The sequence below is a fragment of the Manihot esculenta genome, chromosome 10, assembly GCF_001659605.2.
Source record: "Manihot esculenta cultivar AM560-2 chromosome 10, M.esculenta_v8, whole genome shotgun sequence".
Classification (NCBI taxonomy): Eukaryota; Viridiplantae; Streptophyta; class Magnoliopsida; order Malpighiales; family Euphorbiaceae; genus Manihot; species Manihot esculenta.
Window position 1 is genome coordinate 30,049,074 of NC_035170.2, and position 24,866 is coordinate 30,073,939.

General features: G+C 28.0%; 1 protein-coding gene and 2 pseudogenes across 1 annotated transcript in view; 2 read left to right on the forward strand and 1 right to left on the reverse strand.

Moving 5' to 3' along the window:
• LOC122724926 (putative disease resistance RPP13-like protein 1) overlaps positions 1-14,680 on the reverse strand; it is a 28,987-nt gene extending 14,307 nt beyond the window's left edge. Inside the window, exon 1 of the mRNA XM_043961169.1 lies at positions 13,443-14,680. Coding sequence (XP_043817104.1) covers positions 13,448-14,536 — 1,089 coding nt within the window. The 5' untranslated portion in view covers positions 14,537-14,680 and the 3' untranslated portion in view covers positions 13,443-13,447. The remainder of the gene's footprint in view (positions 1-13,442) is intronic.
• LOC110607600 lies at positions 6,606-8,527 on the forward strand (annotated as a pseudogene).
• On the forward strand, positions 9,279-11,113 carry LOC110607596 (annotated as a pseudogene).
• Positions 14,681-24,866: the final 10,186 nt, after the last annotated feature.

Sequence of the window (24,866 nt, forward strand, 5' to 3'; positions counted from 1 at the left end):
AATAACACTCTAATTTTTTTTAATTAATTAATGGAGAAGTTAAAGTCAAACTAATTGGGCATTCACAGGTGGAAAGTGAATATAAATAAATATGAAAGATTTAATATTTCACTCCCCAAATTTCTAATTTTCAACTAAAAAAGCCAAATTAATTAGATTAATTAGATGTGACATGCCAACATGCTTTTTCTGCCATTATATTGTTCTTTTTTCCATTCGCTCCATTAAATTCACCTTTTATTTTTTTTTATCAATTTAATTAGATTAAAATTTCTCGAAATTAATTGAAGTAAGTTTAGAAATATGCTATATATAGCTCATGCTCGCAAGTGGATCACTTTTTTCTAATTTTATTTAATTTTTTACTAGAAAAAGCAATAGATCTTGTAGACTGCGACAACACTCCACTAATGCTTTCAGACTCCACCAATTCCAACTTCACAAATATCATATTTACCCTCAAACAATTTATTAAAATCGAGTAGAGTAAAAATAGAAATAAAAATAAGCTTATTTTTAATCTCTTTAAAACTCTTGTTGGCTGCATCTGTCCACGCAAATTTATGTACTCTCTTTCTTTAAACAATTTGTGATAGAGGCAACAATATTGCTGAAATTTCTAATAAATCGTCAATAAAAAATAGCAAGACCATAAAAGTTGCGAACTTTATAAATAGTTTTGGGAATAGACCAATTCCGTATTGCTTCTACCTTATTCTCATTAACATGTATTCATTTTGCGCTAACAACGAATTTAAAAAACAGAACGCACTCCGTCATATAAATACACTTCTTAAGATTAATAACCAATTCATTTTCTTGCAACGCTGTTATGACTTGACGGAGATGCTGTAAATATTTTTCTTTGCTGCGACTAAAAATGAAAATGTCATCAAAATAAACAATCATAAATTTACGTAAGAAAGGACGCAAAACCATATTCATGAGTCATATAAAAGTGTTAGGTGCATTCGTCAAATCAAATTATATAACCAGCTATTCATACAAGCCTTCCTTAGTGTTGAAGGCGATTTTCTCTTAGGATTTAAGCTTCAAGATTAATAACCATGATTAATTTTCGTACCAACTATCAATAAAAATTATCTTGAGAATTATAGAATATTATAATGCGTGTCATAGCCACCCTTTCCTATATGAGCAAACATGGCCCCATTGTTTATTTTTGAAGCTTAAACCCTAAGAGAAAATCATTATGCTTGAATCGATTTTGAGGCCCTATGAGTTTGAGATCAACTTAATAAAACAACAATTTTTTTAAAAAAAAAAGAAATTTCATGATTTATTCAATTAGACGTAATTAAAATAAATTGAAATTTAATAAATTAGTCATGATAAATTTTATTTTATCCTCATTGTGAAATTCAATTTTCTTTAGTAATCATTAAATTTAATTATTAGTTTGATAATCATTGGTATAATTTTTTTTATTATATAATTAATATTACTTAATGAAAAGTTTACTCGATAAATCATAATATTTAAAAATTAATGAAAAGTTTACTCAATGAATCATAATATCTAAAAATTATTCGATTTTAATTTTAATACGATTCTAATTAAGAATTAAAATTCAAACTAAACATTTAATTCTTTAATTTTTAAGAGTTATATTAAAAATTAAATTTTGATATAATTTTAAGTAATATCGATATAGTTTGAGTTTAATTTTAATTTTAATTTTTAAAAATAAAGTTATAGTATTTTTATATTTATTTAAAAATATTAAATAATTAACATTAAAATAATAATAAAAAATATTATATATAATTCTCTACTAATATATAATTCACTCATATGATTAAAAATTATAAAATAATTAATATATTTATATATGAAATAGTAAATATATAGATACAAACATCTTTATATAATTTATTAAATTATAATTAATAAATTAAATTATTTAAATCATATTTATTAAAAATCTCTAATAACTAATTAAATTATATGATTATTTTATAATATTACTAATAATTAAATAATTAAAAGAGTGATTTATATTTAAATTATATAAATAATTTAATTTATAAAAATAATTTGATAATATTAACTATAAAAATAATCAAATAAAAAGTATATATATACGTATTCAATGAACTAAATTTTTATTAAATCTTAAATAACTAAAAAATAACTATTTTTATTTATATTTTAACATATTTATAATTTTTTACGATATGTTATTTAATAATTTATAAAATTTAAATTTAAATTTATTAAATAAAATCATATATTTTTAATAATATAATTTATAAAATTATATTAAAATTATATAAAATATAAAACATATTATTAAAACTATATAAATTATAAATATTTTTATTTTATCAATATTATTAAGATTATATGCGAGATTTCAAAGCAAATTAAAAATTTATATTAAAATTGAAAAAGAATTGATATTATAAAAATTGAACCATTTCAAACTTGAATTTATTTAATTTTTAATTCTAATTCTTTATAAAAAGAATATCGAAACTGTATTAAATACGTACTGAAAATTAATTATATATATATTAATAATTTTTATAATTTAACTATTTTTCAAAGTTTTTGCTCCATTAAAAAATTTCCTGATCATGTATAGCAATAACATGGATGGTCACAAATTGAATAACGGATAAGTTGATCAGAACAAAATGAAAAAAAAGAAAAGAAAAGGAAAACACCCAATTTGTTCCTCTGCCATTTTAATGTGCTCAAATCAGAAATCACGTGCAGTAACACATTAACCTTCCCCTGGCACTTGAGGATGAAAAATATAAGCGAGAATTGTATACAAAATTTGCAGTGGTAGACATTCCATTTGCATACAATGTGATACTTGGACGTCTGGTCCTGAACTGCCACGGTATTGTTATTAATATGGGTGTTATGTGTCTTAAGCTTCCAGCTCCCGAGAGAATAGCAGTAGTCTGAGACAGTCCAAAATCAGCCAAAGAAGATTACGGATACCCTACAAAAAGTCTAAAAAAAGCAACCATGTCCATCGACTTGTTGGAGAAACTAGAATCTCACATAAAACTAGAATTCACGAATTTGGTTGAGGAGATCCAAATAGTGAAGGAGCAGAAGGTGCGGTTTGACACCACATTAACCAAAGAAACGAAGGTTCATTTAATAAAGTTGCTAAAGAATCGAGTAATCACTTTCACTTAGTCTCCAAGAGATGTAACGGGTATTGACCCGGCGCTCATTACTCATAAATTATCTATCGATAAGGCTGTCAAACTGGTTCAACAAAAAAAAAGAAAGTTCTCACCAGAGAGGCAGTAGGTGATCAAAAAAGAGATTGGTAAGCTTCTAAGTACATGGCTGATAAAAGAGGTCTAGTATGCCATATGGCTGGCCAATGCAGTCCTAGTAAAGAAAGCTAATAGAAATTGGAGGATGTGTGTGGACTTTACTAACCTAAATAACGTATGTTCGAAAGATCATTACCCGTTACTATCCATTAACAAATTAGTGGACTCGATCTCAGGACATACTTTGAGACACATACCATAGAAGTCAGAATAAACTATCCTTTGTGAAAGGTTCTATACAGACCGAAGTTGTCAGGATAGTTATCCACCTGGGTGATAATACTGTCGGCCTATGATATCAAGTATGTTCAAAGAAAGGCCATGAAAGCCCAGATATTAGCTGACTTTATTTTAGAGATGATTCCGTCGTTAGAACTTTTAGGATCCTCGAAGGAAAGCACGGAGGAATGAAAAGTCTGGACAGATGGAGCTTGCGAAGGCAGAGATTCAAGAATCGGAATCCTATTGCAATCTCAGACAGAAATAAAGCTTCGATATGCGGCCAAGCTCACCTCTAAGGCCACCAACAACATAGTTGAATATATGGCCATAATAATGGCATTAAGAATCATCAAGGAAAGGTATACCAAAGTCCATTATTTTTAGTGACTCACAATTGGTTATTAATCAATGCTAGGGACAATTCAGAGTCCGAGAATAGAATCTTATCAGATATGAGGAGAAGGTTCAATCCTTCATGGGCAGGATCAAAGATAGGCGAGACAGCTACGAACTTTGCTAGGTGACCAGAGGCAACAATGAAGAGACGAAAACTTTAAAATCAATTAGATCATACAACCAATTGAATTGAAATTTTAATTATCCTTCAATTAAAAAGAAGAATTTAGCCACAAATGTTCATGGTTTAAAAACAGTAAGAAAAAGAGTGTTTTCAGCCTTCTAAAATTAATTCAGAGCAAAAAGTGATACTGTACATCAAAATATCATCTTTATATAGTACTAAAAATTCTAATTCAACCTAAATACCAGTAACCAAAATAAGATGGAGAAAGTTTTGCTCAAAAGAGTCGAGTTTGATATGTATTGACAGATGAGGATTTTCTGATCGCGTATCAGATTTAGAACTGGACTTTGATTGTTCTCGTCAATATGTTATGCCCATAACATAATCCATAACACAGTACATATAAAAGTTATGCTTCCTTATTCTTCAATCCATGTTTATCCTACCAATGTATCAAAATTTAAATAAATTAACCTATTTTAAGTAGAATCAAACTCAAAATCTAAATGTTTTACAATATTAAAACTACACAAATATACAAATTATCATCAAGCAGATCATCTAGTAAGTGTAGTGTTGAGATATTTGGATGAGTTTCTGAGTAGTCTGCCAAATACATGTCCAATACAATCGCAAATGATCAAATTGACATGGAATGAGAAAGATCTGCTAGGGGAATAGTTAAAATCAATTTTGATGGGACAGTGAATAGGACAGAAAACAGAGGATCAATTACAGTGATTGTCAAGGAAAGAACGATCTTGAGCTTAAGGTGCAAGAGAATTATAGAGCTAACCGACCCTTTAACTCTAGAAGCGATAGCAGCAAGAGAGGTGGCTAATGCAGCAGCCAACTATAAAGTCAAAAGAGTTTATATTGAAGGAGATTCTATGAAAGTTAGTTTAATTCTTAAAAGGAGTTAAGCCTAGTCTAATGATCAAAGGTCCGATTTTCTTATGGCAAAATCATGTCAATATGAAAAAGAACAAAGCAATTCATTGTCTAGCAAAAAAGACACTAATCTATAGTTCTTTTTTCTGTAATCCTTTAACTCAATTAATTTTATACTTTTCATTTTATTCGTCAAGGGCCGGTTATTTTCTTGTTCTTTTTCCCATTCGCTCCATTGAATTCACCCTTTATTTTCTTTTTGTCAATTCTGCATTCAATCAAACATAACAATATCTTTAATCCTTTAAAATATCAATTTAAACCTATAATTTTGAATACATGCTTCTGAAAATAATATAAGTTTATTGTACTGTTACAAGCAATTAAACGGAGAAATTTGTAGATAATTAAAAATAATTTAGATTGTGAATCAATTTTAAATTAAAAATACTTAGGTTTGCAAAGAGAAAAGAAAAGAAAAATATAATGGGTGAATTAATTGTGAAAATGAAAAGAAAAAAGGCAAAAAATACAGAATGTCCAGAGGTGGAGAGTACAAAATCCAGAAATAACAGCAAGTCACTCTTCGTAAGAGCAGAGATGAGGATGCATTCTGAGCTTTTGAGATTCAAAGCTTACAATCTGTTCATAAAACATAGCCGGGATCTGCCCAGTGAATTCCATCCAAATCTGCAGAAGTTCTGAGCTCACTTTCTACCATTTTCCTGTTGATGACAAACTGAAATCAGCATTAGCATAAGTTTCAATACAGCCCATTGGATCCCATTTATTGCATTTCAATAGAAGAGCTAGGAAGCCCATTTATGATATTAGAAAACAACTGAAATGAATTGAAAACAATCCTCACATTTGCTGGAGTACTGTGAAGTCTTGTTTAATTGCGTATAACAACGCGGGGATATGAGAAATGATAGGCCAGTAGTCTCCCCCTTTTTCTTTTAAGCAACGATCCCGAAGCAGAGGGCAGTTGTCAATACATAGGCATTCAAGTGTAGCTGGGAAGCCCTCAGCTGGGAAGGACTGCAGTTTTGGGCACCTCCAAATTTCTAATTTTTCAAGAGAGATGAGCTTTTGGATACCCATGGATATGGATTTTAGATTCTTGAATCCAGCAATGAAGAGGTGGGTAAGAGAAGTGGGAAGCAGAAAGCCGTCATCATCTGGGAAGGAAAAATACTTAGAAAGTCTTATTTGATCAACTTCAGCTGTTTTAATACTTATTCATAGTACAATATTTTAGAAAAATTAGTGTTTTATAATTAATTTTTATAATATTATTTCACGTGAATAAACATAAAATTAATTCCTAATAGACGTGCATAGTTTACCTCCACGTAAATATTCCACCAACCCATCTCTCCTCTGCATGCATATAAACACCAAGTGGCTATTTGCGTCACCAAACATTGACCACTTGGTGTCCACGCTAGAGCTTGCCAAGTTCATACATGCCACCGAGCTTTCATTTACATTCACATACTCATTATCTCTGCTACTCACCGCGGCAGAGTGGCTGCTTCTCACGTTGCTAATGTCTGCTGCCACCATTCTACCATTCTCTCATTCCATTTCCATCACCTTCCCACCATAAATCAGCGGGGATTATTGTGGACACCTTTGAAATGCTCGAGCTCAGTGCTATCAAGGCAATTTCAGATGGACTCTGCACACCACACCTCTGGTTTACTGTATGCGTCTCGGCCATTGATAGTGACGAAGAATACTACTGATAGTGCAACGGATCAATGCTTAACCTGGCGACTCTCAATAATCAACTTGTGTTTATCTCTATTAGAGATATAACCTGTTGGTGTAGCTACAAAACTTAAATCATCTCGATTCAAATTTAATTTATATTATTAATATTTTAATAAAAAAATTATTTAAATTATTTAAATTTAAACTGTTTTTAACGTGATAAAAGATTAATTTAAACTATTCGAATTTATTCTAAATTTAATTATTATTATTTAATAAAATTTAAATCTATTTAATTTTATATTTTTATATTAATAATTTATATAAAAAATTTTTTATTAACATTTTTTATTTAAAAAATTTAATATTTTTAATAAATATTAAAATTTTAATTTTTAAATAAAAATATGTAAAAAAATTTATAAATATTAGTGTAAAATATATTTTAAATTAATTATTTATATAAACATATTCAAATAATAAATATCTATAAATAAAATCTAAAAAGGACCAAAAAGTTCAGCCTTTATGTTTTGTATGTCTAGAGTTATATTTTTGGAAAATTTTAAATTCTTGTAATTAATTGAAATAGGTTGAAAGGGGGTGATGAACTAAGAAGAACATCTTCACCAATTCAATTCTATTTAATTTTAAATTGAAAATTAGGAGAAACTGAGATTGATTCTTTGTTGTCATAGAAACTCAAGCTCATTTTAAATCCAAGTGCTAAAATTAGAGGGGTAACAGGTATTGCTGCTGATGTCGCTGCCACCATTCCCTCAATCTACTTCCACCATCTTCCCATAAAGACCCTCCTTTCAACCACCATCTTCATACGCCATGAAACTCTCACTTTGGAGGTCATCCTTTTCAGCAATCCTCATGTCCACCAAGCGCTTCTCTCCATGTCCAAAAACCACAAAATTAACGCATTCATTATGGACTTTCCTGGCTACTTTTTCTGTTTTGCTTCTCTTTCCATTGCCTCCCAACTTAACATCCCTGGCTACTTCTTCTTTACTTCTGGTGCTGGTTGTATTGCTATGTTCACGCATCTTCCGACCCTTCATCAAAACACTACCAAAAGGTTCAAAGATATCAACTCCTTTCTTCACGTGTCAGGTTTACCGCTGATATTTTCCTCCGACATGCCTTTGCCACTGATTGATCGCAAGGATAAAGCCTATGGATACGGTCTGGACATGGCTTCCTGCTTTCTAAAATCACTAGGAATTATTATGAAGACCTTTGAATTTTAAGAGGCAAGAGCTCTCAAGGCAATATCAGACGGTCTCTGGGCACCCAATAGCACTGCCCCACCTGTTTACTCTATTGGCCCATTAATGGTGACCCAAAAATCGCTGCCGAGTCAAAGTGTTATCTTTTTGTGCATGCTTTGGAAGCTGGGGCTATTCTCAAAGGAACAATTAAGAGAAATAGCTATAAAAGGTTCTTATGAGAAGATATGGGCTCCCCAAGTAGCAGTATTGAATCATATCTCGGTGAGTGGGTTTGTAACTCAGTGTGGGTGGAACTGAGTGCTTGAAGCTGTGTGTGCTGGGGTTCCAATGGTAGCGTGGCCACTGTACGCAGAGCAAATGATCAACAGGGTGGTAATTGTAGAAGATTGCTTTGCCAATAAATGAGTCCAAGAATGGGTTAGTAACTGCGTCAGAGGTGGAGAAGCGAGTTAATGAGTTGCTGGAGTCAGAACCAGGTAACTCGATAACAATTGCTATGAAAGGAGGCAGTGAGTGAGGGTGGTTCCTCTTACGTTGGATTGTCCAAACTGGTCGAATCATGGACTCAAGCCAGGTTTTCTACTGGTCCATCATATTTCTGTTGAGCTTGACTTATCATATCAAAATGTGATTGATCTTCAAGTGGTCGCTGTCGCCTGTGAAAGGAGCACAAAGATGTCCTGCACTAATTCATGCCCCCATTCATGACAGGAATTATTATATATTTAAATTGTATCTGTAGGTTAACAATATTTATTTGAGAACAATTGTATTTATATATAATGTTGTAGTATAAAATAATAATTTATTTTTTTAAATGAATAAAAATATAATTAAAAATATAATCTCATTAAATATAAAATATTCAATTTATTAAATAATGTTTTTATATACACTGAAAAATTAAAATTTTTTATAATAATTTTAAATTATTATTAACTATTATTTTATTGATAAAAATAATAATTTTATAGGAATCCCAAAATTTAGTAGCGATTTGTAACCCTTTATTATTATTATTATTTTAATCCTAATTTCCTTGAAAAACAAAAAGGATAAGAGCAAAATTCCAAAGATTAGACAACAATGGACTGAAGGATAAAAGCAATTGCCGTTTGCCAGAGTCTGTCATGTCTCCCTTCCACGTGTCTCTTTTTCAGTAAATTTAAGTTGCGGCCCTCAACGGAAACCGCAGACTCGTCGTAGGATCACTAGAACAGAAAAAATTATAAAAATTATTGGGTTAAAGTATAAGATGTTCCTAATGATTCAATAAATAAATAAAAGTGAAGCATTTATATAAAAATAATTACTTTTTTAGAAAAAAAACTCTCATAACTAAAAAAATTCACTAATTAATACTAAGAAAGCACACACAAAAAAATAATTTGAATTATAAAATTTCTCCAAAAATTAATCACGCAATTAGATCTATCAGAACCCATCATCATCCACCTGCAAATTTTCTCTATCTCCTTTCAGCCAGCCCGTCAAGGGACTACGTCAGTGTTCCATCTCCCATCTCTATCCATAACTTATCCACAAACTGGTTTACACAAAGCATCGTTTCGTTTCATCGAAGGAGCAGATGGAGAGCCCAGCTATGGATGATGCGGTGGTTATGTTTCCGTCACCGGCCATAGGCCACTTTATATCTATGGTAGAGCTTGGCAAGCTCATTCTTACCTTCCAACCTTCTCTTTCCATTCACATACTCATTGTCTCCGCCCCTTACAGTGCAGGCTCCACTGCCTCCTATATTGCTGATGTCGCTGCCACCACTCCCTCAACTCCTTCCACCGTCTTCCCACCATTACCCTCCCCTCCTCCACCAACACACACTATGAAACTCTCATCTTTGAAGTCCTCCATCTCAGCAATCCTCATGTCCACCAAGCCCTTCTCTCCATCTCCAAAACCCACAAAATTAAAGCCTTCATTATGGATTTCTTCTGCTTTTTTTCTCTATCCATTGCCTCTCAACTTAACATCCCCGGCTATTTCTTCTTCACTTCTGGTGCTGGGTGTCTTGCTGCTTCCATGTATTTTCCGACCCTTCATCAGACCACCACCAAAAGTTTCAAAGACATGAACACCTTTCTTAATTTGCCGGGTATCCCACCAATATCTTCCTCCAATTTTTCATCGGCAGTAAGTGATCGCAACAATAAAGCCTACGAATATTTTCTAGACATGGCCTACTGCTTTCCAAAATCAGCAGGAGTTATAGTGAACACCTTTGCAGTGCTGGAAGCCAGAGCTCTTAAGGCAATATCAGATGGACTCTGCATACCTGATAGTACAACACCACCTGCTTATTGTACTGGCCCACTCATTGTGACCAACAATCAAACAGATGGTGACACTGAGTGTTTAAACTGGCTTGAGTCGCAACCGAGTCAAAGTGTTATCTTTCTGTGCTTTGGAAGCTTGGGGCTGTTCTCAATGGAACAGCTGAGAGAAATAGCTAGTGGGTTGGAGAGAAGTGGCCAAAGATTCTTGTGGGTAGTGCGTAATCCACCTTCTGATAGCGAAAGTTTAGACATCTCAGCTCTGCCAGAACCAGATTTGAACTCATTGCTTCCTGATGGTTTTTTGGATCGCACGAAGGAGAAGGGATTGGTGGTGAAATCATGGGCTCCCCAGGTAGCAGTGTTGAATCATAAGTCGGTAGGCGGGTTTGTGACTCACTGTGGATGGAACTCGGTGCTTGAAGCCGTGAGTGCTGGAGTTCCGATGGTGGCTTGGCCTCTATACGCAGAGCAAAAGTTCAATAGGTTGATGTTGGTTGAAGAAATGAAAATTGCTTTGCCCATGAAGGAAGACGAAAACGGGTTTGTAACTGGGTTGGAGGTGGAGAAGCGAGTTAATGAGTTGATGCAGTCGGATTCAGGTAAATCGGTTAGGGAGCGAACCATTGCTATGAAAAACGCAGCAACGGCAGCACTGAGTGAGGGTGGATCTTCGCGTGTTGCAATGTCTAGACTCGTCGAGTCATGGAAGCATTAATGAGTTGAGTCAGGTCGGACATCAACCGTGAAATGTCCTAGTAAAACTATCAATAAAGATTATCTTGAGAATTATAGAATATTATAATGCGTGTCTTAGCCAGCCTTTCCTATTTGGAGCAAACATGGCCCCATTATTTATTCTTGAAGCTTAAACCCTAAGAGAAAATCATTATGCTTGAATCGATTTTGAGGCCCTATGAGTTTGAGATCAACTTAATAAAACAATAATTTTTTTTTAAAAAAAAAAGAAATTTCATGATTTATTCAATTAGATGTAATTAAAATAAATTGAAATTTAATAAATTAGTCATGATAAATTTTTATTTTATCCTCATCATTAAATTCAATTTTCTTTAGTAATCATCAAATTTAATTATTAGTTTGATAATCATTGGTATAATTATTTTTTTTATTATACAATTTGATGATCGCAGAGTTTTCAGAACCAGACCTTAAAAAAGAAATGTAGATCTAAGACTCATCGGGCATTTCTTTAAGCCAACGAGCCCTACACGGCGCCCTCCAATCCGGCAACGAGAAGCAGGTCCAACAGATCACAGTGCGGACCTGTCCGTATGCGTGCCAGGAAGAATTATATGACTACCTGGCATGGAGAGGGATTCTGACACATCCGTACGTACGAAGCTGAGTGACAGGAATAATAGATGAGGAAAAAGGAAAAAAAAATTTAAAAAGACTCATGTCGAGTCAAATAAACTACTCATAAAATGACTTCTTTCTTCTTCTTTCTCCGCTTCATTTTTTTATTTTTCTCTTGAACTTTTACTTATTCAGATTATTCTGATTTATGAACCTGACTTAAATGTCAGAGGGTCTTCACCAGGGATATTCTCGATAAACTCCTAACAATCTTTCCTTATTTGTAAATTTTTTTCTCAAATCGAGCATTGAAATGCTATACGATGGAGCAAGAAGAAAATCAGATTTATCATAAGTTATATTACTTAATGAAAAGTTAAGAAGAAAATCAGATTTATCACAAATTATATTACTTAATGAAAAGTTAGTTGTTTAGTTTCAATGTACAATTATTTAAACTAAATATTTGATTCTTTAATTTTTAAGAATTATATTAAAAATTAAATTTTGATATAATTTTAATATAATTCTAAGTAATTTTGATATAGTTTCAATTCAATTTTAATTTTAATTTTGATTTTTAATTTTAATTTTAATTTTAAAAAATAAAGTTATAATATTTTTTTATTTATTTTAAAATAGTAAATAATTAACATTAAAATAATAATAAAAAAAACATTATATACAATTCTACTAATATATGATTCACTCATAATTAAAAATTATAAAATAATTAATATATTTATATATGAAATAGTAAATATATACATACAAACATCTTTATATAATCTATTAAATTATAATTAACGAATTAAATTATTTAAATTATATTTGTTAAAAATTTCTAATAATTAATTAAATTATATAATTATTGTATAATATTATTAATAACTAAATAATTAAACGAGTGACTTATATTAAAATTAGATAAATAATTTAATTTATAAAATTAATTCAATAATATTAAATATAAAAATAATCAAAATATATATATATATATATATATATATATACACATACCCACAAAACTAAATTTTTATTAAGTCGTGAATAACTAAAAAATAACTATTTTTATTTATATTTTAATATATTTATAATTTTTTACGATATATTATTTAATAATTTATAAAATTTAAATTTAAATTCTTTAAATAAAATTATATATTTTTAATAATATATATAAAACATATTATTAAAACTATATAATTTATAAATATTTTTATTTTATGGATATTATTAGAATTATATGCGGTACTTGCAGGTTTCAAATCAAATAAAAAATCTATATTAAAATTGAAAAAAAAAATCGACATTAGAAAAATTGAACCATTTTAAATTAAATTTATTTAATTTGCTCTATGGGTCTATTATTTTGATTTATTACTTGTTTTATTACTGAATTTATTTAATTTTTAATTCTGATTCTTTATAAAAAGAATATCGAAACTGTATTAGATACATAAAAAAAATTAATTAATTATATATATATATATATATATATATATATATATATTAATAATTCTAATAATATTATAATTTCACCATTTTTCAAAGTTTTTGCTCCATTAAAAAATAAAATTGATGGAGCAGTGATTAAGAGTCCGTCCAGACTGCAGCACCAATATATACCGACTATTACCATCCCCCATATCAACCAAGGACGGTATGGGCATAAAATATATGATACTACATAAATCAAAAAAGAAAAAATAAATAAAAAATAAACTTGAAAAAAACATCAAAACATAGACTATTACACAAGGAGTTTAGAGTCTCAAATTTCCTGATCCAAGACAGATTAGTAATCGTAACACTTTCCAACTTTCATGATCATCATCAGAGCATCCCACCAAAATCTGAAGAGTTGTTGAGCTTAGTTTCTACCATTTCACTGCGACAGACATACTATTTCTTTTAGCTCCAAATGGTCGTCAAAATTATTTGCTCCCAGAGCATGCTGGGCAAACACAGACATACATTAATTGTGTGAGAGCTTCTTAGAGAATATGCTTGAGTGGCACCGATCCTTGACGAAACATGCTGACTTCGAGTCGTGACGATAACTCTGCTTTGAGGAGCCCCTGCTTCAAAAGGACCCCAAAACAGAGTCCATTGCTCATAGTTCTGGGTCCAAACATCATCTAGGACAACTAAAAACTTCTTCCCAGACAACTTTTGCTTCAATTTTACCTGAAGCACATTTAAATCTTTATCATCACCACCATCGCCCAGTTGAAGAAGAAATGTTTTTGTGACCCTGGAAACATCAAAATCTTCACCAACAGACACCCAGGCTTTTAAATCAAACTGCAACATGGGATCATTGTAGACTAGCTGAGCTAGAGTTGTCTTGCCAAGGCCTCCCATCCCAACTATGGAGATCACAGATACCTGGGCGTGACTTGTCTCAGCATTCAACAATTTCAACATCGCCTTCTTATCTTCCTCCCTACCATAAACCTTTGCTTCATTAACCAAAGAGGTTGCGGGTGGTCTTTCTGTCACATGGCTCACCCTCCTCGTAGTATATTCTGCTAAACGGAGTTCATCTTTCTGCTTTATGATCTCATCTAATCTAGCACTAGTTTCCTCTATTTTGGCAACCATCTCAACATTGAACTTAATAGTATTTAGATTTAGATTTCCCCCACCACACATAACACAGAAAAACTCGTGGACCTTATTCTTCGGATGAACAGGTTCCTCTTCCAACTTGCGTTGCTGAACCTCCGTGGCAAGTTCATCAATGATATCCTCCAGGTCGTAAGCCAAGTCTCTGAGATCGCATAACCAGATCTCCACCAATCGATTTGCCGTCTGCTTCTCGTCTGCATCTTCAAGCACCGCATAAATTCTTTTGAGAATCTTTTTCCACTTCATGAGTTGAGCCAAGACTTGACCTTGGCCTACGTATTTCGTCAAGTCAATGGAGTTCAACCTGTCGAGAAGCCCCTGAAAGCAAACAGAAAGGATAGAGCCAGCAGCAGCTACCGCAAATTCCATAGCAAAGAATGAGTTGTAAGAGAAGAAAGAAGCTACAAACTCTGAAGATGGAAAGAAAGAGTTTGCAAACACAGTTTTAACTTTTGTGAATGATCTGAGAAACTAGGAGGCGAAAATGGGAGGCCAAATGATGGGGAAGAAGTCATTTAAGGAGCCATCACCCACCCATTAAAATAATTTATTTTGCTTTTAAATTATTTTCTAAAGTTATATTATTAATAATTATAAAATTAATTATGTTTTTTATTATGCTATTATTTATTAATTAATTAAAAAAATAAAAAATTAATGAAATACTTCTTTTAATTAAAATAAAAGATAAATATTTTTTAATTTAAAGTTTTATTCCCATAAGAAAATAAAAAAATTTCTTGTATTATGACTTCATTGACTAGTGGAAGTTTTGGGAGGAAATTAGTGTATAGGTTATTTTCTCTGCTATTACATAAAGTTTCCTTGGAGATGAGTCATTTTTGTATTTATTCTTATTTTTAAGTTTATTTGTTTTAAATAAAATATAAAATACTTTAATTATCCTAGAATTTTAACACTATACTGTTATCAGCAATTAAATAAAGAAATTTGTAAACAACTGAAAGTAATAATATAAATTATAATTAGTTAAAATTTAATTTCTTTACCAAATTAATGAGAATCACGTGGGAGAGAAAGATGGTACAATAATTGGGTTATGGTGGGTCCCACCACCTTATCCTCTTGCAGAAGTTATTGACTTTGTTTTCAAATAAATAAATTATATGTTATTTTAATGTCTGAATATATTATTTTTGCATTATTTATTAAATTAATATTATGTATAAATGATGTGAAGGAAGTGTTGCGGAAACATATATTTGCTAATAGATTTTTTTAAAAAACGATGAAAAAAATATTTTATTTTTTTAGAAGTATAACTTATTTATTATTTAATTTTAATTTAAAAATAAAATATTTTAATAAATTTACAGAAGCTTTTATAAAAATTTCAAAATGACTTTTTATTTTTTTAATTATATTTATTTTTAATATAATATCTATACTTATAATTTAAGCGTTTGATTATACTATTAAAGAACAGCAGAAACTTAACAGTAGATCTATAAACAATAATGATATAATTTTTATAATAAATATAATAAAATTTATTATAATAAAATATTTAAAAAATAAAAAATTAATAAATATAAAACATTATAATTTTTTTTAGTATTAATGATAAATAAAAAAGTTAATATTACATCAAAGTAAAAATTCAGAAAAATAAATTTAAAAATTTTGGATTAAATTATATTAGTTTTAAAATTTTAAATTAAAATTTTAAATTTTTTATTAATATTATTTATTACGTAATATATAAATATAATAAAATATTTTATAATATTTTATTATTAAGAGACACTTTCTCCATTTAAGTTTTTATCTTAAATATAATATTAATAAAATTTATAATTTTAAATAATTTTATCAATTTTAAAATTTTAAAATTAAATTATTAATAGTAAAAAGTTTTAAATTTTAATTAATATATGTTACATTTTTTTATTAATAAAGTCTACACACCTAACATGTGTGGAAATTTTCATTGAATTTATTTGAGAGAGAGAAATGTTAGCAGTTGGGAAAATGAATGGTTGTAAGTAAGTCAAGGTCTATATTCAGCTTTTTGCTTTGTTAAAAGGGAAACATTTTAAAAGTTATGCAAAACGTTGTGTCGTACAATGAGTTATTTGAGAGAGAGAAGCCATGGCATAGTAGCCCTACTACTCACTATTCGAGACACATGATACGTACTGTATACAGGTATATTAAATTTTAAAATAATTTATAATTTAATTTCTTAATATTATTATTATTATTAATTTATTTTAAAAATTTATTAAAATATTTTTAACTATTATTTTCATTAACGATATAATTTTTTCATTTCTTAATACCATTAAAAATAAAAAAAATTAAATTACCTTTTCTTTCTCTCCTTATTTTTTCTTTTTCTTCTCCTTCTTCTTCCATTTTTCCTGTCCTCTTTCTCTTTCGCCTTCTATTCTTCCTCTCCTTTTCCTTTGCTTTTTCTTCGATTTTTTTTTTCTTCAATTTTAATTTTTTTTTCTTTTTCTTGAAAAAAAAAACAATATAATTTTTTTCTCATTATCATCATCTTAAAAAAGTGACTTATTAATAAATAAAAAAAATATTTTTTTAACATCATCTTAATAAAATATATATTAATAAAATTTTATCAAATAATAAGAATATTATTTTAAATATAAAAATTATTATATGTAATAAATTTTTTAATCAAAATATGAACAGTTAAAATAGTATTACGACGAATCTATCTAATAAAAAAATCAGCTATAGATCTAATAAAAATTTACAATCATTCAAAATCAAATCTCTCCATAAGATAATTTGATAAAAATATTCATCAAGTGCCTATCTAAACCTCTAAATAAGATAATTTAATAAAAATATTTCTCATTCTTTCTCATCTTTCAAGTTTAAATCATTAAAGTCTTACGAACAAGGTACGAAAAAAATTTCTATAAGATAAAACTCAAATAAAATTTCAAAACTGACGCGATTTCGGAAACACATAATAAGTAATAAAACTCTATTAGATATTACCTTTCGAAACAACCGAATCAATAAAATTTGAAAAAAAGCCAACCGTAAAAATAGACTCATGACTCTTTCATATTAATAAAAGACATCCTCTCAATCCTTATTTAGAACTAAAAATTTTTATTTCTATTAAAAATAAAATTTTCGATTTGTAACTAGAAACTAAATCCTCCAATAAAATAACAGTTCGAGAATTGTCGCCATAAATCTATTAAATAGGACTGTATATTTTAAAAATTGATTAGATTATATATGAGAAACATTTTATCATATAAAAATCATAAGTATTAGATTAAAATATCTTTAGAGCTAAATTTAAAATATAGAATGAAAATAATATTAACCATCATTTACATAAAAGAAATAAGTATTAATTATGGTGATAAAATCCACTTGTATTTTTAAAGGAAGTTTAATTTTGGAGAAAAGATTATTAGGAGAAACAATAATGAATTCTGAAATAATCACAAAACAAACAAAAACGATTTAATAAATTTTAAAATATAATAAGGAAAAAAGTGTAATATTACGAGGAGTGAAAAAAAAAATATATAATGATGAAAAGGTGAAATTTAATATTGTCTCCCAATACTCTCCTTTTGGTACAATTTTTCTTTAAAAAAAATAAATAAATGGATTGCACATGCTGTATTAAGAGAAAAAAAAAAATCTCTTTCAATGATTTAGGAATTTCTCTTCTTTTATTTTAATTTGAAAAATAAAATACAAGTGGATCGTCCCTTCCTTCTTCCAGGATGATATTTTATATAGTTATATTTTTTTTTTCAAATCTAAATATTTTTTTGTGAGTGTTTTCTTTCTTCAAATCTGTATGTTCTTATTTGCTTTTGTTAATCGTTTTCGCTGTCGGCTTCAGGGGCTTACTTTTGAGATTTTAAGTGTTAGCTAAGTTTTCTTCTTCGGCTACCTCCTCTGTCTATATGAGATTGAGAGACCTGGGGCTATGCTTCCTTCTCTCTTCTTTCTCTTCTTAGAGCTCTTTTAGGGTTCTTTTATGCGCCTTTTGTTTTTTCTTGCGGCTTTTCTCCTAGCGGGTTAGCTCCCAGAGAATCCTGTGAAGTTGTGTTTAGGACTTCGCTGCCGCTACCGGCTGTTTCTAGCTTTTCCCTTGCCGATGCATGTAAACTTGAAGTTAGTGTTAAATTTTTATTCATTAAAATATTTTAATATATATATATATATAATTTATTTAATATTAAAGTATATGTAAAATTAATAATTTATTATAGAATAAATTATATTTTAATTTTTAAATTTTAATATAATTAATAAATTAATTTTTATATTTTTAAAATTAAATATTTATAATTTTCTATAATTAGTTGATTCAAATTAAAGTTTTCTACATTCATTTTTATCATTAAAAGCATATAAATATTTTTATTATTTTTTTAAATAGATAAATTATATTTAAATTTTTAAATTTTAACATAATTAATGAATTTATCCTTAGAATTTTTAGAATCATATACTTATATCACTTTATAATTAGTCCGTCCTCATCTATTATAATTTAAATTTTTTGATCTTTCATTTTTTTATTTGAAACAACACTTAAATTTTCATTAAGTTTTGTCTATAATATTTTATTTGATTAATTTTTAACTCTTTTTGTTATTTAATTTTTATTTATTAAAATATTTTAATATTTTTTAAAAAATACTTATTATTTCAGTTATTTTTAAGTGGTGCAAGTATCGCCTATAATATTTTATTTAATTAATTATATATAATATTTTATTTAATTAATCTCTATTAATTATTGTCTATAATATATTATTTAATTAATTTTTAACTCTTTTTATTATTTAACTTTTATTCATTAAAATATTTTAATATTCATAACATCAAAACTTTGAAAAAGTAATTATAATTTCAGCTATTTTTAAATAGTATAAATAACTCTTAAATAAGTTGTAAAATTTTATAAAGAGTATTATAGAAAGAAATTGTACTTTCAAAAAAAATTTAACCACTTATTAGTTTTGAACTAACGGAGGAAAAAATTATAATTTTAAACAGTTTAAATATAGAGAAATTTAAGGATTTATTTTTAAAAATATAAAGATTGATCCGTCAATTACTCTAAAATTTAAGGATCAAAATATAATTTATATAATATAAATTTTCCATTTAAATTGAAAATAATAGATATTTAAAAAATTTATTTTTTATTTGGACAATTGATTAATGAAAATGACCTTGAGACAAAATGATTATATAAAAATTTAAGTGTTTAAATTTAAAAAAATAATAATCAATCTATTAATTATATTAAAATTTAGAAATTAAAGTATAATTTACTCTTTATTATATAATTTATATACTAGTATCGGTAATAAAATAATTTTTATTTTAGTTTATATATATGTGCATTTTTATTATACAAAAAGAAAAAAAAATATTATAACTAATATAATTATTTGTATAATATTAATATTTATTATATTAATGAAATAAATATAAAAAAGTAATTTATTATACAATATATATAATAATTAAAATATAATTATTTTTTATTCTATATATAAACTTTATCATATAATAATGAATATTATAATGATTTAATTATTATTTATAATATTTTAATTTATATATTTTGTATTGTAATTTTAAATAATTTATTAATATAAAAATTTTAATTTTAAAAAATTTTATTTAAAATTAAAACAACTACCACCTGATTGGGAATAACTTTTATATTAGAGCTGATATTTAATTGTTTAATATCTATTAACTATCAATTGTATTCAATTACTAAACCAAACACCCCTTTATTTCTTTAATTATAAGTACTATTACAAAAAATATCATCTATTAATTTTGGAGAATATATTAATAATTTTTAATATTTTAAAAAGTTTATTAATTAATTTTTTTATTAATTTTAAAGATTAAGTATTGCAAAAAGAAAATATCTAAAACAGCATTGATATAAAAGAATAATTAATAGAGTATTTTATAAATTTAAAAGATTTAATTAATAAATTTTTTCAAATTATAAAAATTATATATTGATAACTTCATTGATTAGTGGAATATGAAGCACCTATTTATTGCTGATGACTCCATCATCCATACTAAAGAGGATATGGATCAAGCTAAGGCATATTCGAAATATCCTACATGCATATGTGAAGACTAGTGGTCAAACCAATCTTCTTTATTCTTCAGCACTAATATTCCAACACAGGTTAAGGGAGATATTGCATCATGTAGGCCTACCAACAGCTATCACTAGATCTAAATCTCAATCATTTGCAAAAATTAGAGATCAAATCTAGAGAAAGATTACCAATTGGAAAGGGAAGATGCTGTCACAAGGAGGTAGAGAAGTTTTAATTAAATTAGTAGCCTTAGCAATCCCAACTTATGCAATGAGTCGCTTTCGACTGCATTGATCTTTTTGTCAATTAGTCATTAGCTTGTTAGCAAGGTTTTCGTAGGGTAAAAAAGAAAATGAAAGGAAATCCACGAGATTTTATGGGAAAAAATATTTTCCTTACTCAGATTTTATGCAAGATATACAAGGTTCTAGACTATCTTAGACATGACAAAGTATATTGTGGAGTCGACAAGTCCTAGAAAAAGGGATCCGGTGGAATGTCATTGATGGAAACTCTATTTTATGCAAGTAGGAAAATTAGATCCCAAAAACCTTCCCTCGAATCTCTATAGTGAAGCAAGATCTGGAGCTATCAATACATTAGGTATCCTAATTGTTAGACATTGCTTCTCACTCTTAGGACATCCAAAAATTGAAATGAGTTTTTGAAGATGTTGAAATCAAAAACATTATGGCAATTCTGATCAATCCGTTTAGAGGAGAGGATGAACGTGTCTAGCACTTCTCGAAATTAGGAGAATATTTAGTCAAATCCAGATATCGAGTAGCTTGTGATTTAAGGGACAAGTTTCTAGCTCAAAACAAATCACAGTGGATTAACACTGTCCAAATGATGATATTTAGACTTGGCAAGAGCTATGGAAGCTAAAACTCCCTCCAAAGCTTTCAGTTTTCATGTGGAAGTTCCTTCATGACCATCTACCAACAAGTGAGAGGCTGTACAGCCTAGGAATCTCTTTGTGCTCTAATTGTAAGCTTTATGGTATGACAGAATCATCAGGCTATATTTTCTTTCAATATCCTTGAGCAATACAAGTTTGATTGATCTCGCCTTTAATGTTGAGGGTAGTAAGTTTGAACAGCAAATCACCAAAAGAATATTGGAATGAAATTAAGTCATTCCTACGAAGCAATAACTACGATGCCAAGTGGGTAGGGGTGAGCAGAAATCGGTTCAAATCGAAAAAACCGACCAAACCGAACCGATTTTAAAATTTAGTTCGGTTTTTTATACATTTCGGTTCGGTTCGGTTTTTAATTTCAGAAATTTCGGTCATTTCGGTTCTGTTCGATTTTGATCAGAAAAAAACCGAAAAAACCAAACCGAACCGATTTGTGATAATAATATGTTTTTTTCAATAATATAGAAAAATTAAATCATATTAAAATTAAAATATTTTAATTAAACTTTAAAATACTAAAAATAAAGAGTAAAAAATAAAAAAAACTATTAAAAATCGAAATCGATCAACCGAACCGAATCGAACTGAATCAGACTGGTTCGGTTCGATTCAATTTCTGACTAAAATCGATTCAGTTCGATTTTTATAAACACTAAAATTTCAGTTTTTGGTTTATTCGGTTCGGTTTGATTTTGAATCGAACCGATCGAATGCTCACTCCTACAAGTGGGAGAGAATGATAGTCTTTCTATTGCGACAGTTATGAAAAGGGCAAAATGAATACAATTTTTAAGGATATAAACATTCAAGTAAATCATTCAATAAGTGCAGCGTTGAGATATTTGATCAAACTGACATGGAATGGGAAAGACCTGCTAGAGAAATAGTTAAAATCAATTTTAATGGGGCGGTGAATAACACGAAAAATAGAGAATTAATTACAGTAATTATCTAAAATGAGGAAGGAACGGTCCTAAGCTGAAGGTGCAAGAGATTCATAAGAATAATTGACTCTTTAATTCTAGAAGTAATAGCAACAAGAGAGGTCGCTAGTGTAGCATCTAGTTATAAGGTCCAAAGAGTTTATATCGAAGGAGATTCTATAAAAGTCGTTCAAATTTTTAAAAGAAACTAAATTTAGTCTAGCAATCAAGGGATAATAACACTCTAATTTTTTTATGATAAATTATTTAAATATTATTTTTAATTATATCACTAGAAAGAAGAATAAAACAGCTCATTATTTAGAAAAAGACACTAATCAATGATTTTTTTTTATATAATTTTTGACTTAATTAAATTTTATATATTCTATTTTATGTTGGAATATAATTCTTAAAAAAAAAAAAGTAGTTTTCAAAGGACATTAGTGGAGAAGGATTTTTTTTTTAAATTAATTTATGAAGAAGTTAAAATTAAATTAATTGAATACTCACATAATTAACTTGATAAAAACTATATCTAAATAAATTTAAAAAATTTTAAATTTTATTTTACGATCTTCAATTCTTAATTATAAAAAGAAGTCAAATTAATTGGATGTGACATGCGGACATGCTTTTTCTGCCATTATATAAAGTTTTTTTTGGGACAAGTCTTGTTTTGTATTTATTCTTAGTTTACAAAATTTTTAAGTGTATTTTATTTAAATAAAAAAAACAAAATAATTATCCTAAAAAAGTTTAGCTTGCATGCATTATTTCTTAATTCTTTTTTCCATTCGCTTCATTAAATTCACCTTTTATTTTCTTTTTGTCAATTCTGCATTCAATCAGATATAATAATATCTTTAATCCTTTAAAATATCAATTTAAACCTATAATTTTGAATACATGCTTTTGAAAAATAATATAATTTTATTATATTTTTATAAATAATTGAAGGGAGAAATTTATAGATAATTAAAAATAATTTAGATTGTGAATCAATATTAAATTAAAATACTTAAATTTGTAAAGAGAAAAGAAAAATATAATGGGTGAATTAATTGTGAAAACTAAAAGAAAAAAGATAAAAAAAAGAAAAAAAAAAGCATTCAAGTGAAATTTCTCCAGATTAATTGAAGTTCGTTTAGAAATATTTTATATATTGCTCTTACTCATAAGTGAATCACTTATTCCTAATTTTATTCAATTTCTCATTTAAAAAAGTAATAGGTTTTGTAGACCGTGACAATACTCCACCAATTCTTTAGACTCTGACAACACTCCACTAATTTCAACTCCACAAATATCATATTTAACCTCAAATAGTCTATTAAAATCGAGTAGAGTAAAAATAGAGACAAAAATAAACTTATCTTTAATCTCTTTAAAACTCTAATTGGCAGCGTCTGTTCATACAAATTTCTGCACTCTCTTTCTTTAAACAATTTGTGATAGGGACAACGATACTGCTGAAATTTCTAATAAACCGTCGATAAAAAATAGTAAAGTCATAAAAGTTGCGAACTTTATAAATAGTTTTAGGATTTATCTTTAATCTCTTTAAAACTCTAATTGGCAGCGTCTGTTCATACAAATTTCTGCACTCTCTTTCTTTAAACAATTTGTGATAGGGACAACGATACTACTGAAATTTCTAATAAACCGTCGATAAAAAATAGTAAAGTCATAAAAGTTGCGAACTTTATAAATAGTTTTAGGATGAGCCAATTCCATATTGTTTTTACCTTCTTCTCATTAACATATATTCCTTTTGTGCTAACAACGAATTTCAGAAACAGAACGCGCTCCGTTATATAAATACATTTCTTAAGATTAATAACCAATTCATTTTCTTGTAACGCTGTCATAACTTGATAAAGATGCCATAAATGTTTTTCTTTGCTATGATTAAAAATGAAAATGTCATCAAAATAAACAATCACAAATTTATATAAAAAAAGACGCAAAACCAGATTCATGAGTCACATAAAAGTGTTAGGCACATTCGTCAAATCAAATGATATAACCAGCCACTCATACAAGTCTTTCTTAGTTTTGAAGGCGGTTTTTTATTCATCTCTCTACTTAATTCATCCAATTAAATTCCTTTACCTGTGTACAATAAAAATTTAAGAGTATAAAAATTAAAATAATAATAATTTAATACTAAGAAAGCACACAAAAAAAGTAATTTGAATTATAAGATTTCTCCAAAAATTAATCATGCAATTAGATCTATTGGAACCCATCATCATCCATCTGCAAACTTTCTCTATCTCCTTTCAGCTAGCCCGTTAAGGGACTACGTCAGTGTTCCATCTCCCATCTATAACCATAACTTATCCACAACCTGGTTTACACAAAGCATCATTCGTTTCATCGAAAGTAATGGTATAATTTTTTTAAAAAATTATATCACTTATCATTGAAATTAAAAAAAATTAGCTCAAAAAATCTTAATAATGGTATAATTTTTTTAAAAAATTAAGCGACTCCGTTTCAATGATAAAAATTATATTAGAGCTGATATTTAATAACTATAAATTGTATTCAATTACTAAATCAAACACCCCTTTATTTCTTTAATTATAAATACTATTACAAAAAATATCATCTATCAATTTTAAAAAATATATTAATAATTTTTAATATTTTAAAAAATTTATTAATTAATTTTTTTATTAATTTTAAAAAGTTAAATATTGTAAAAAAAATCTAAAATACCATTTACA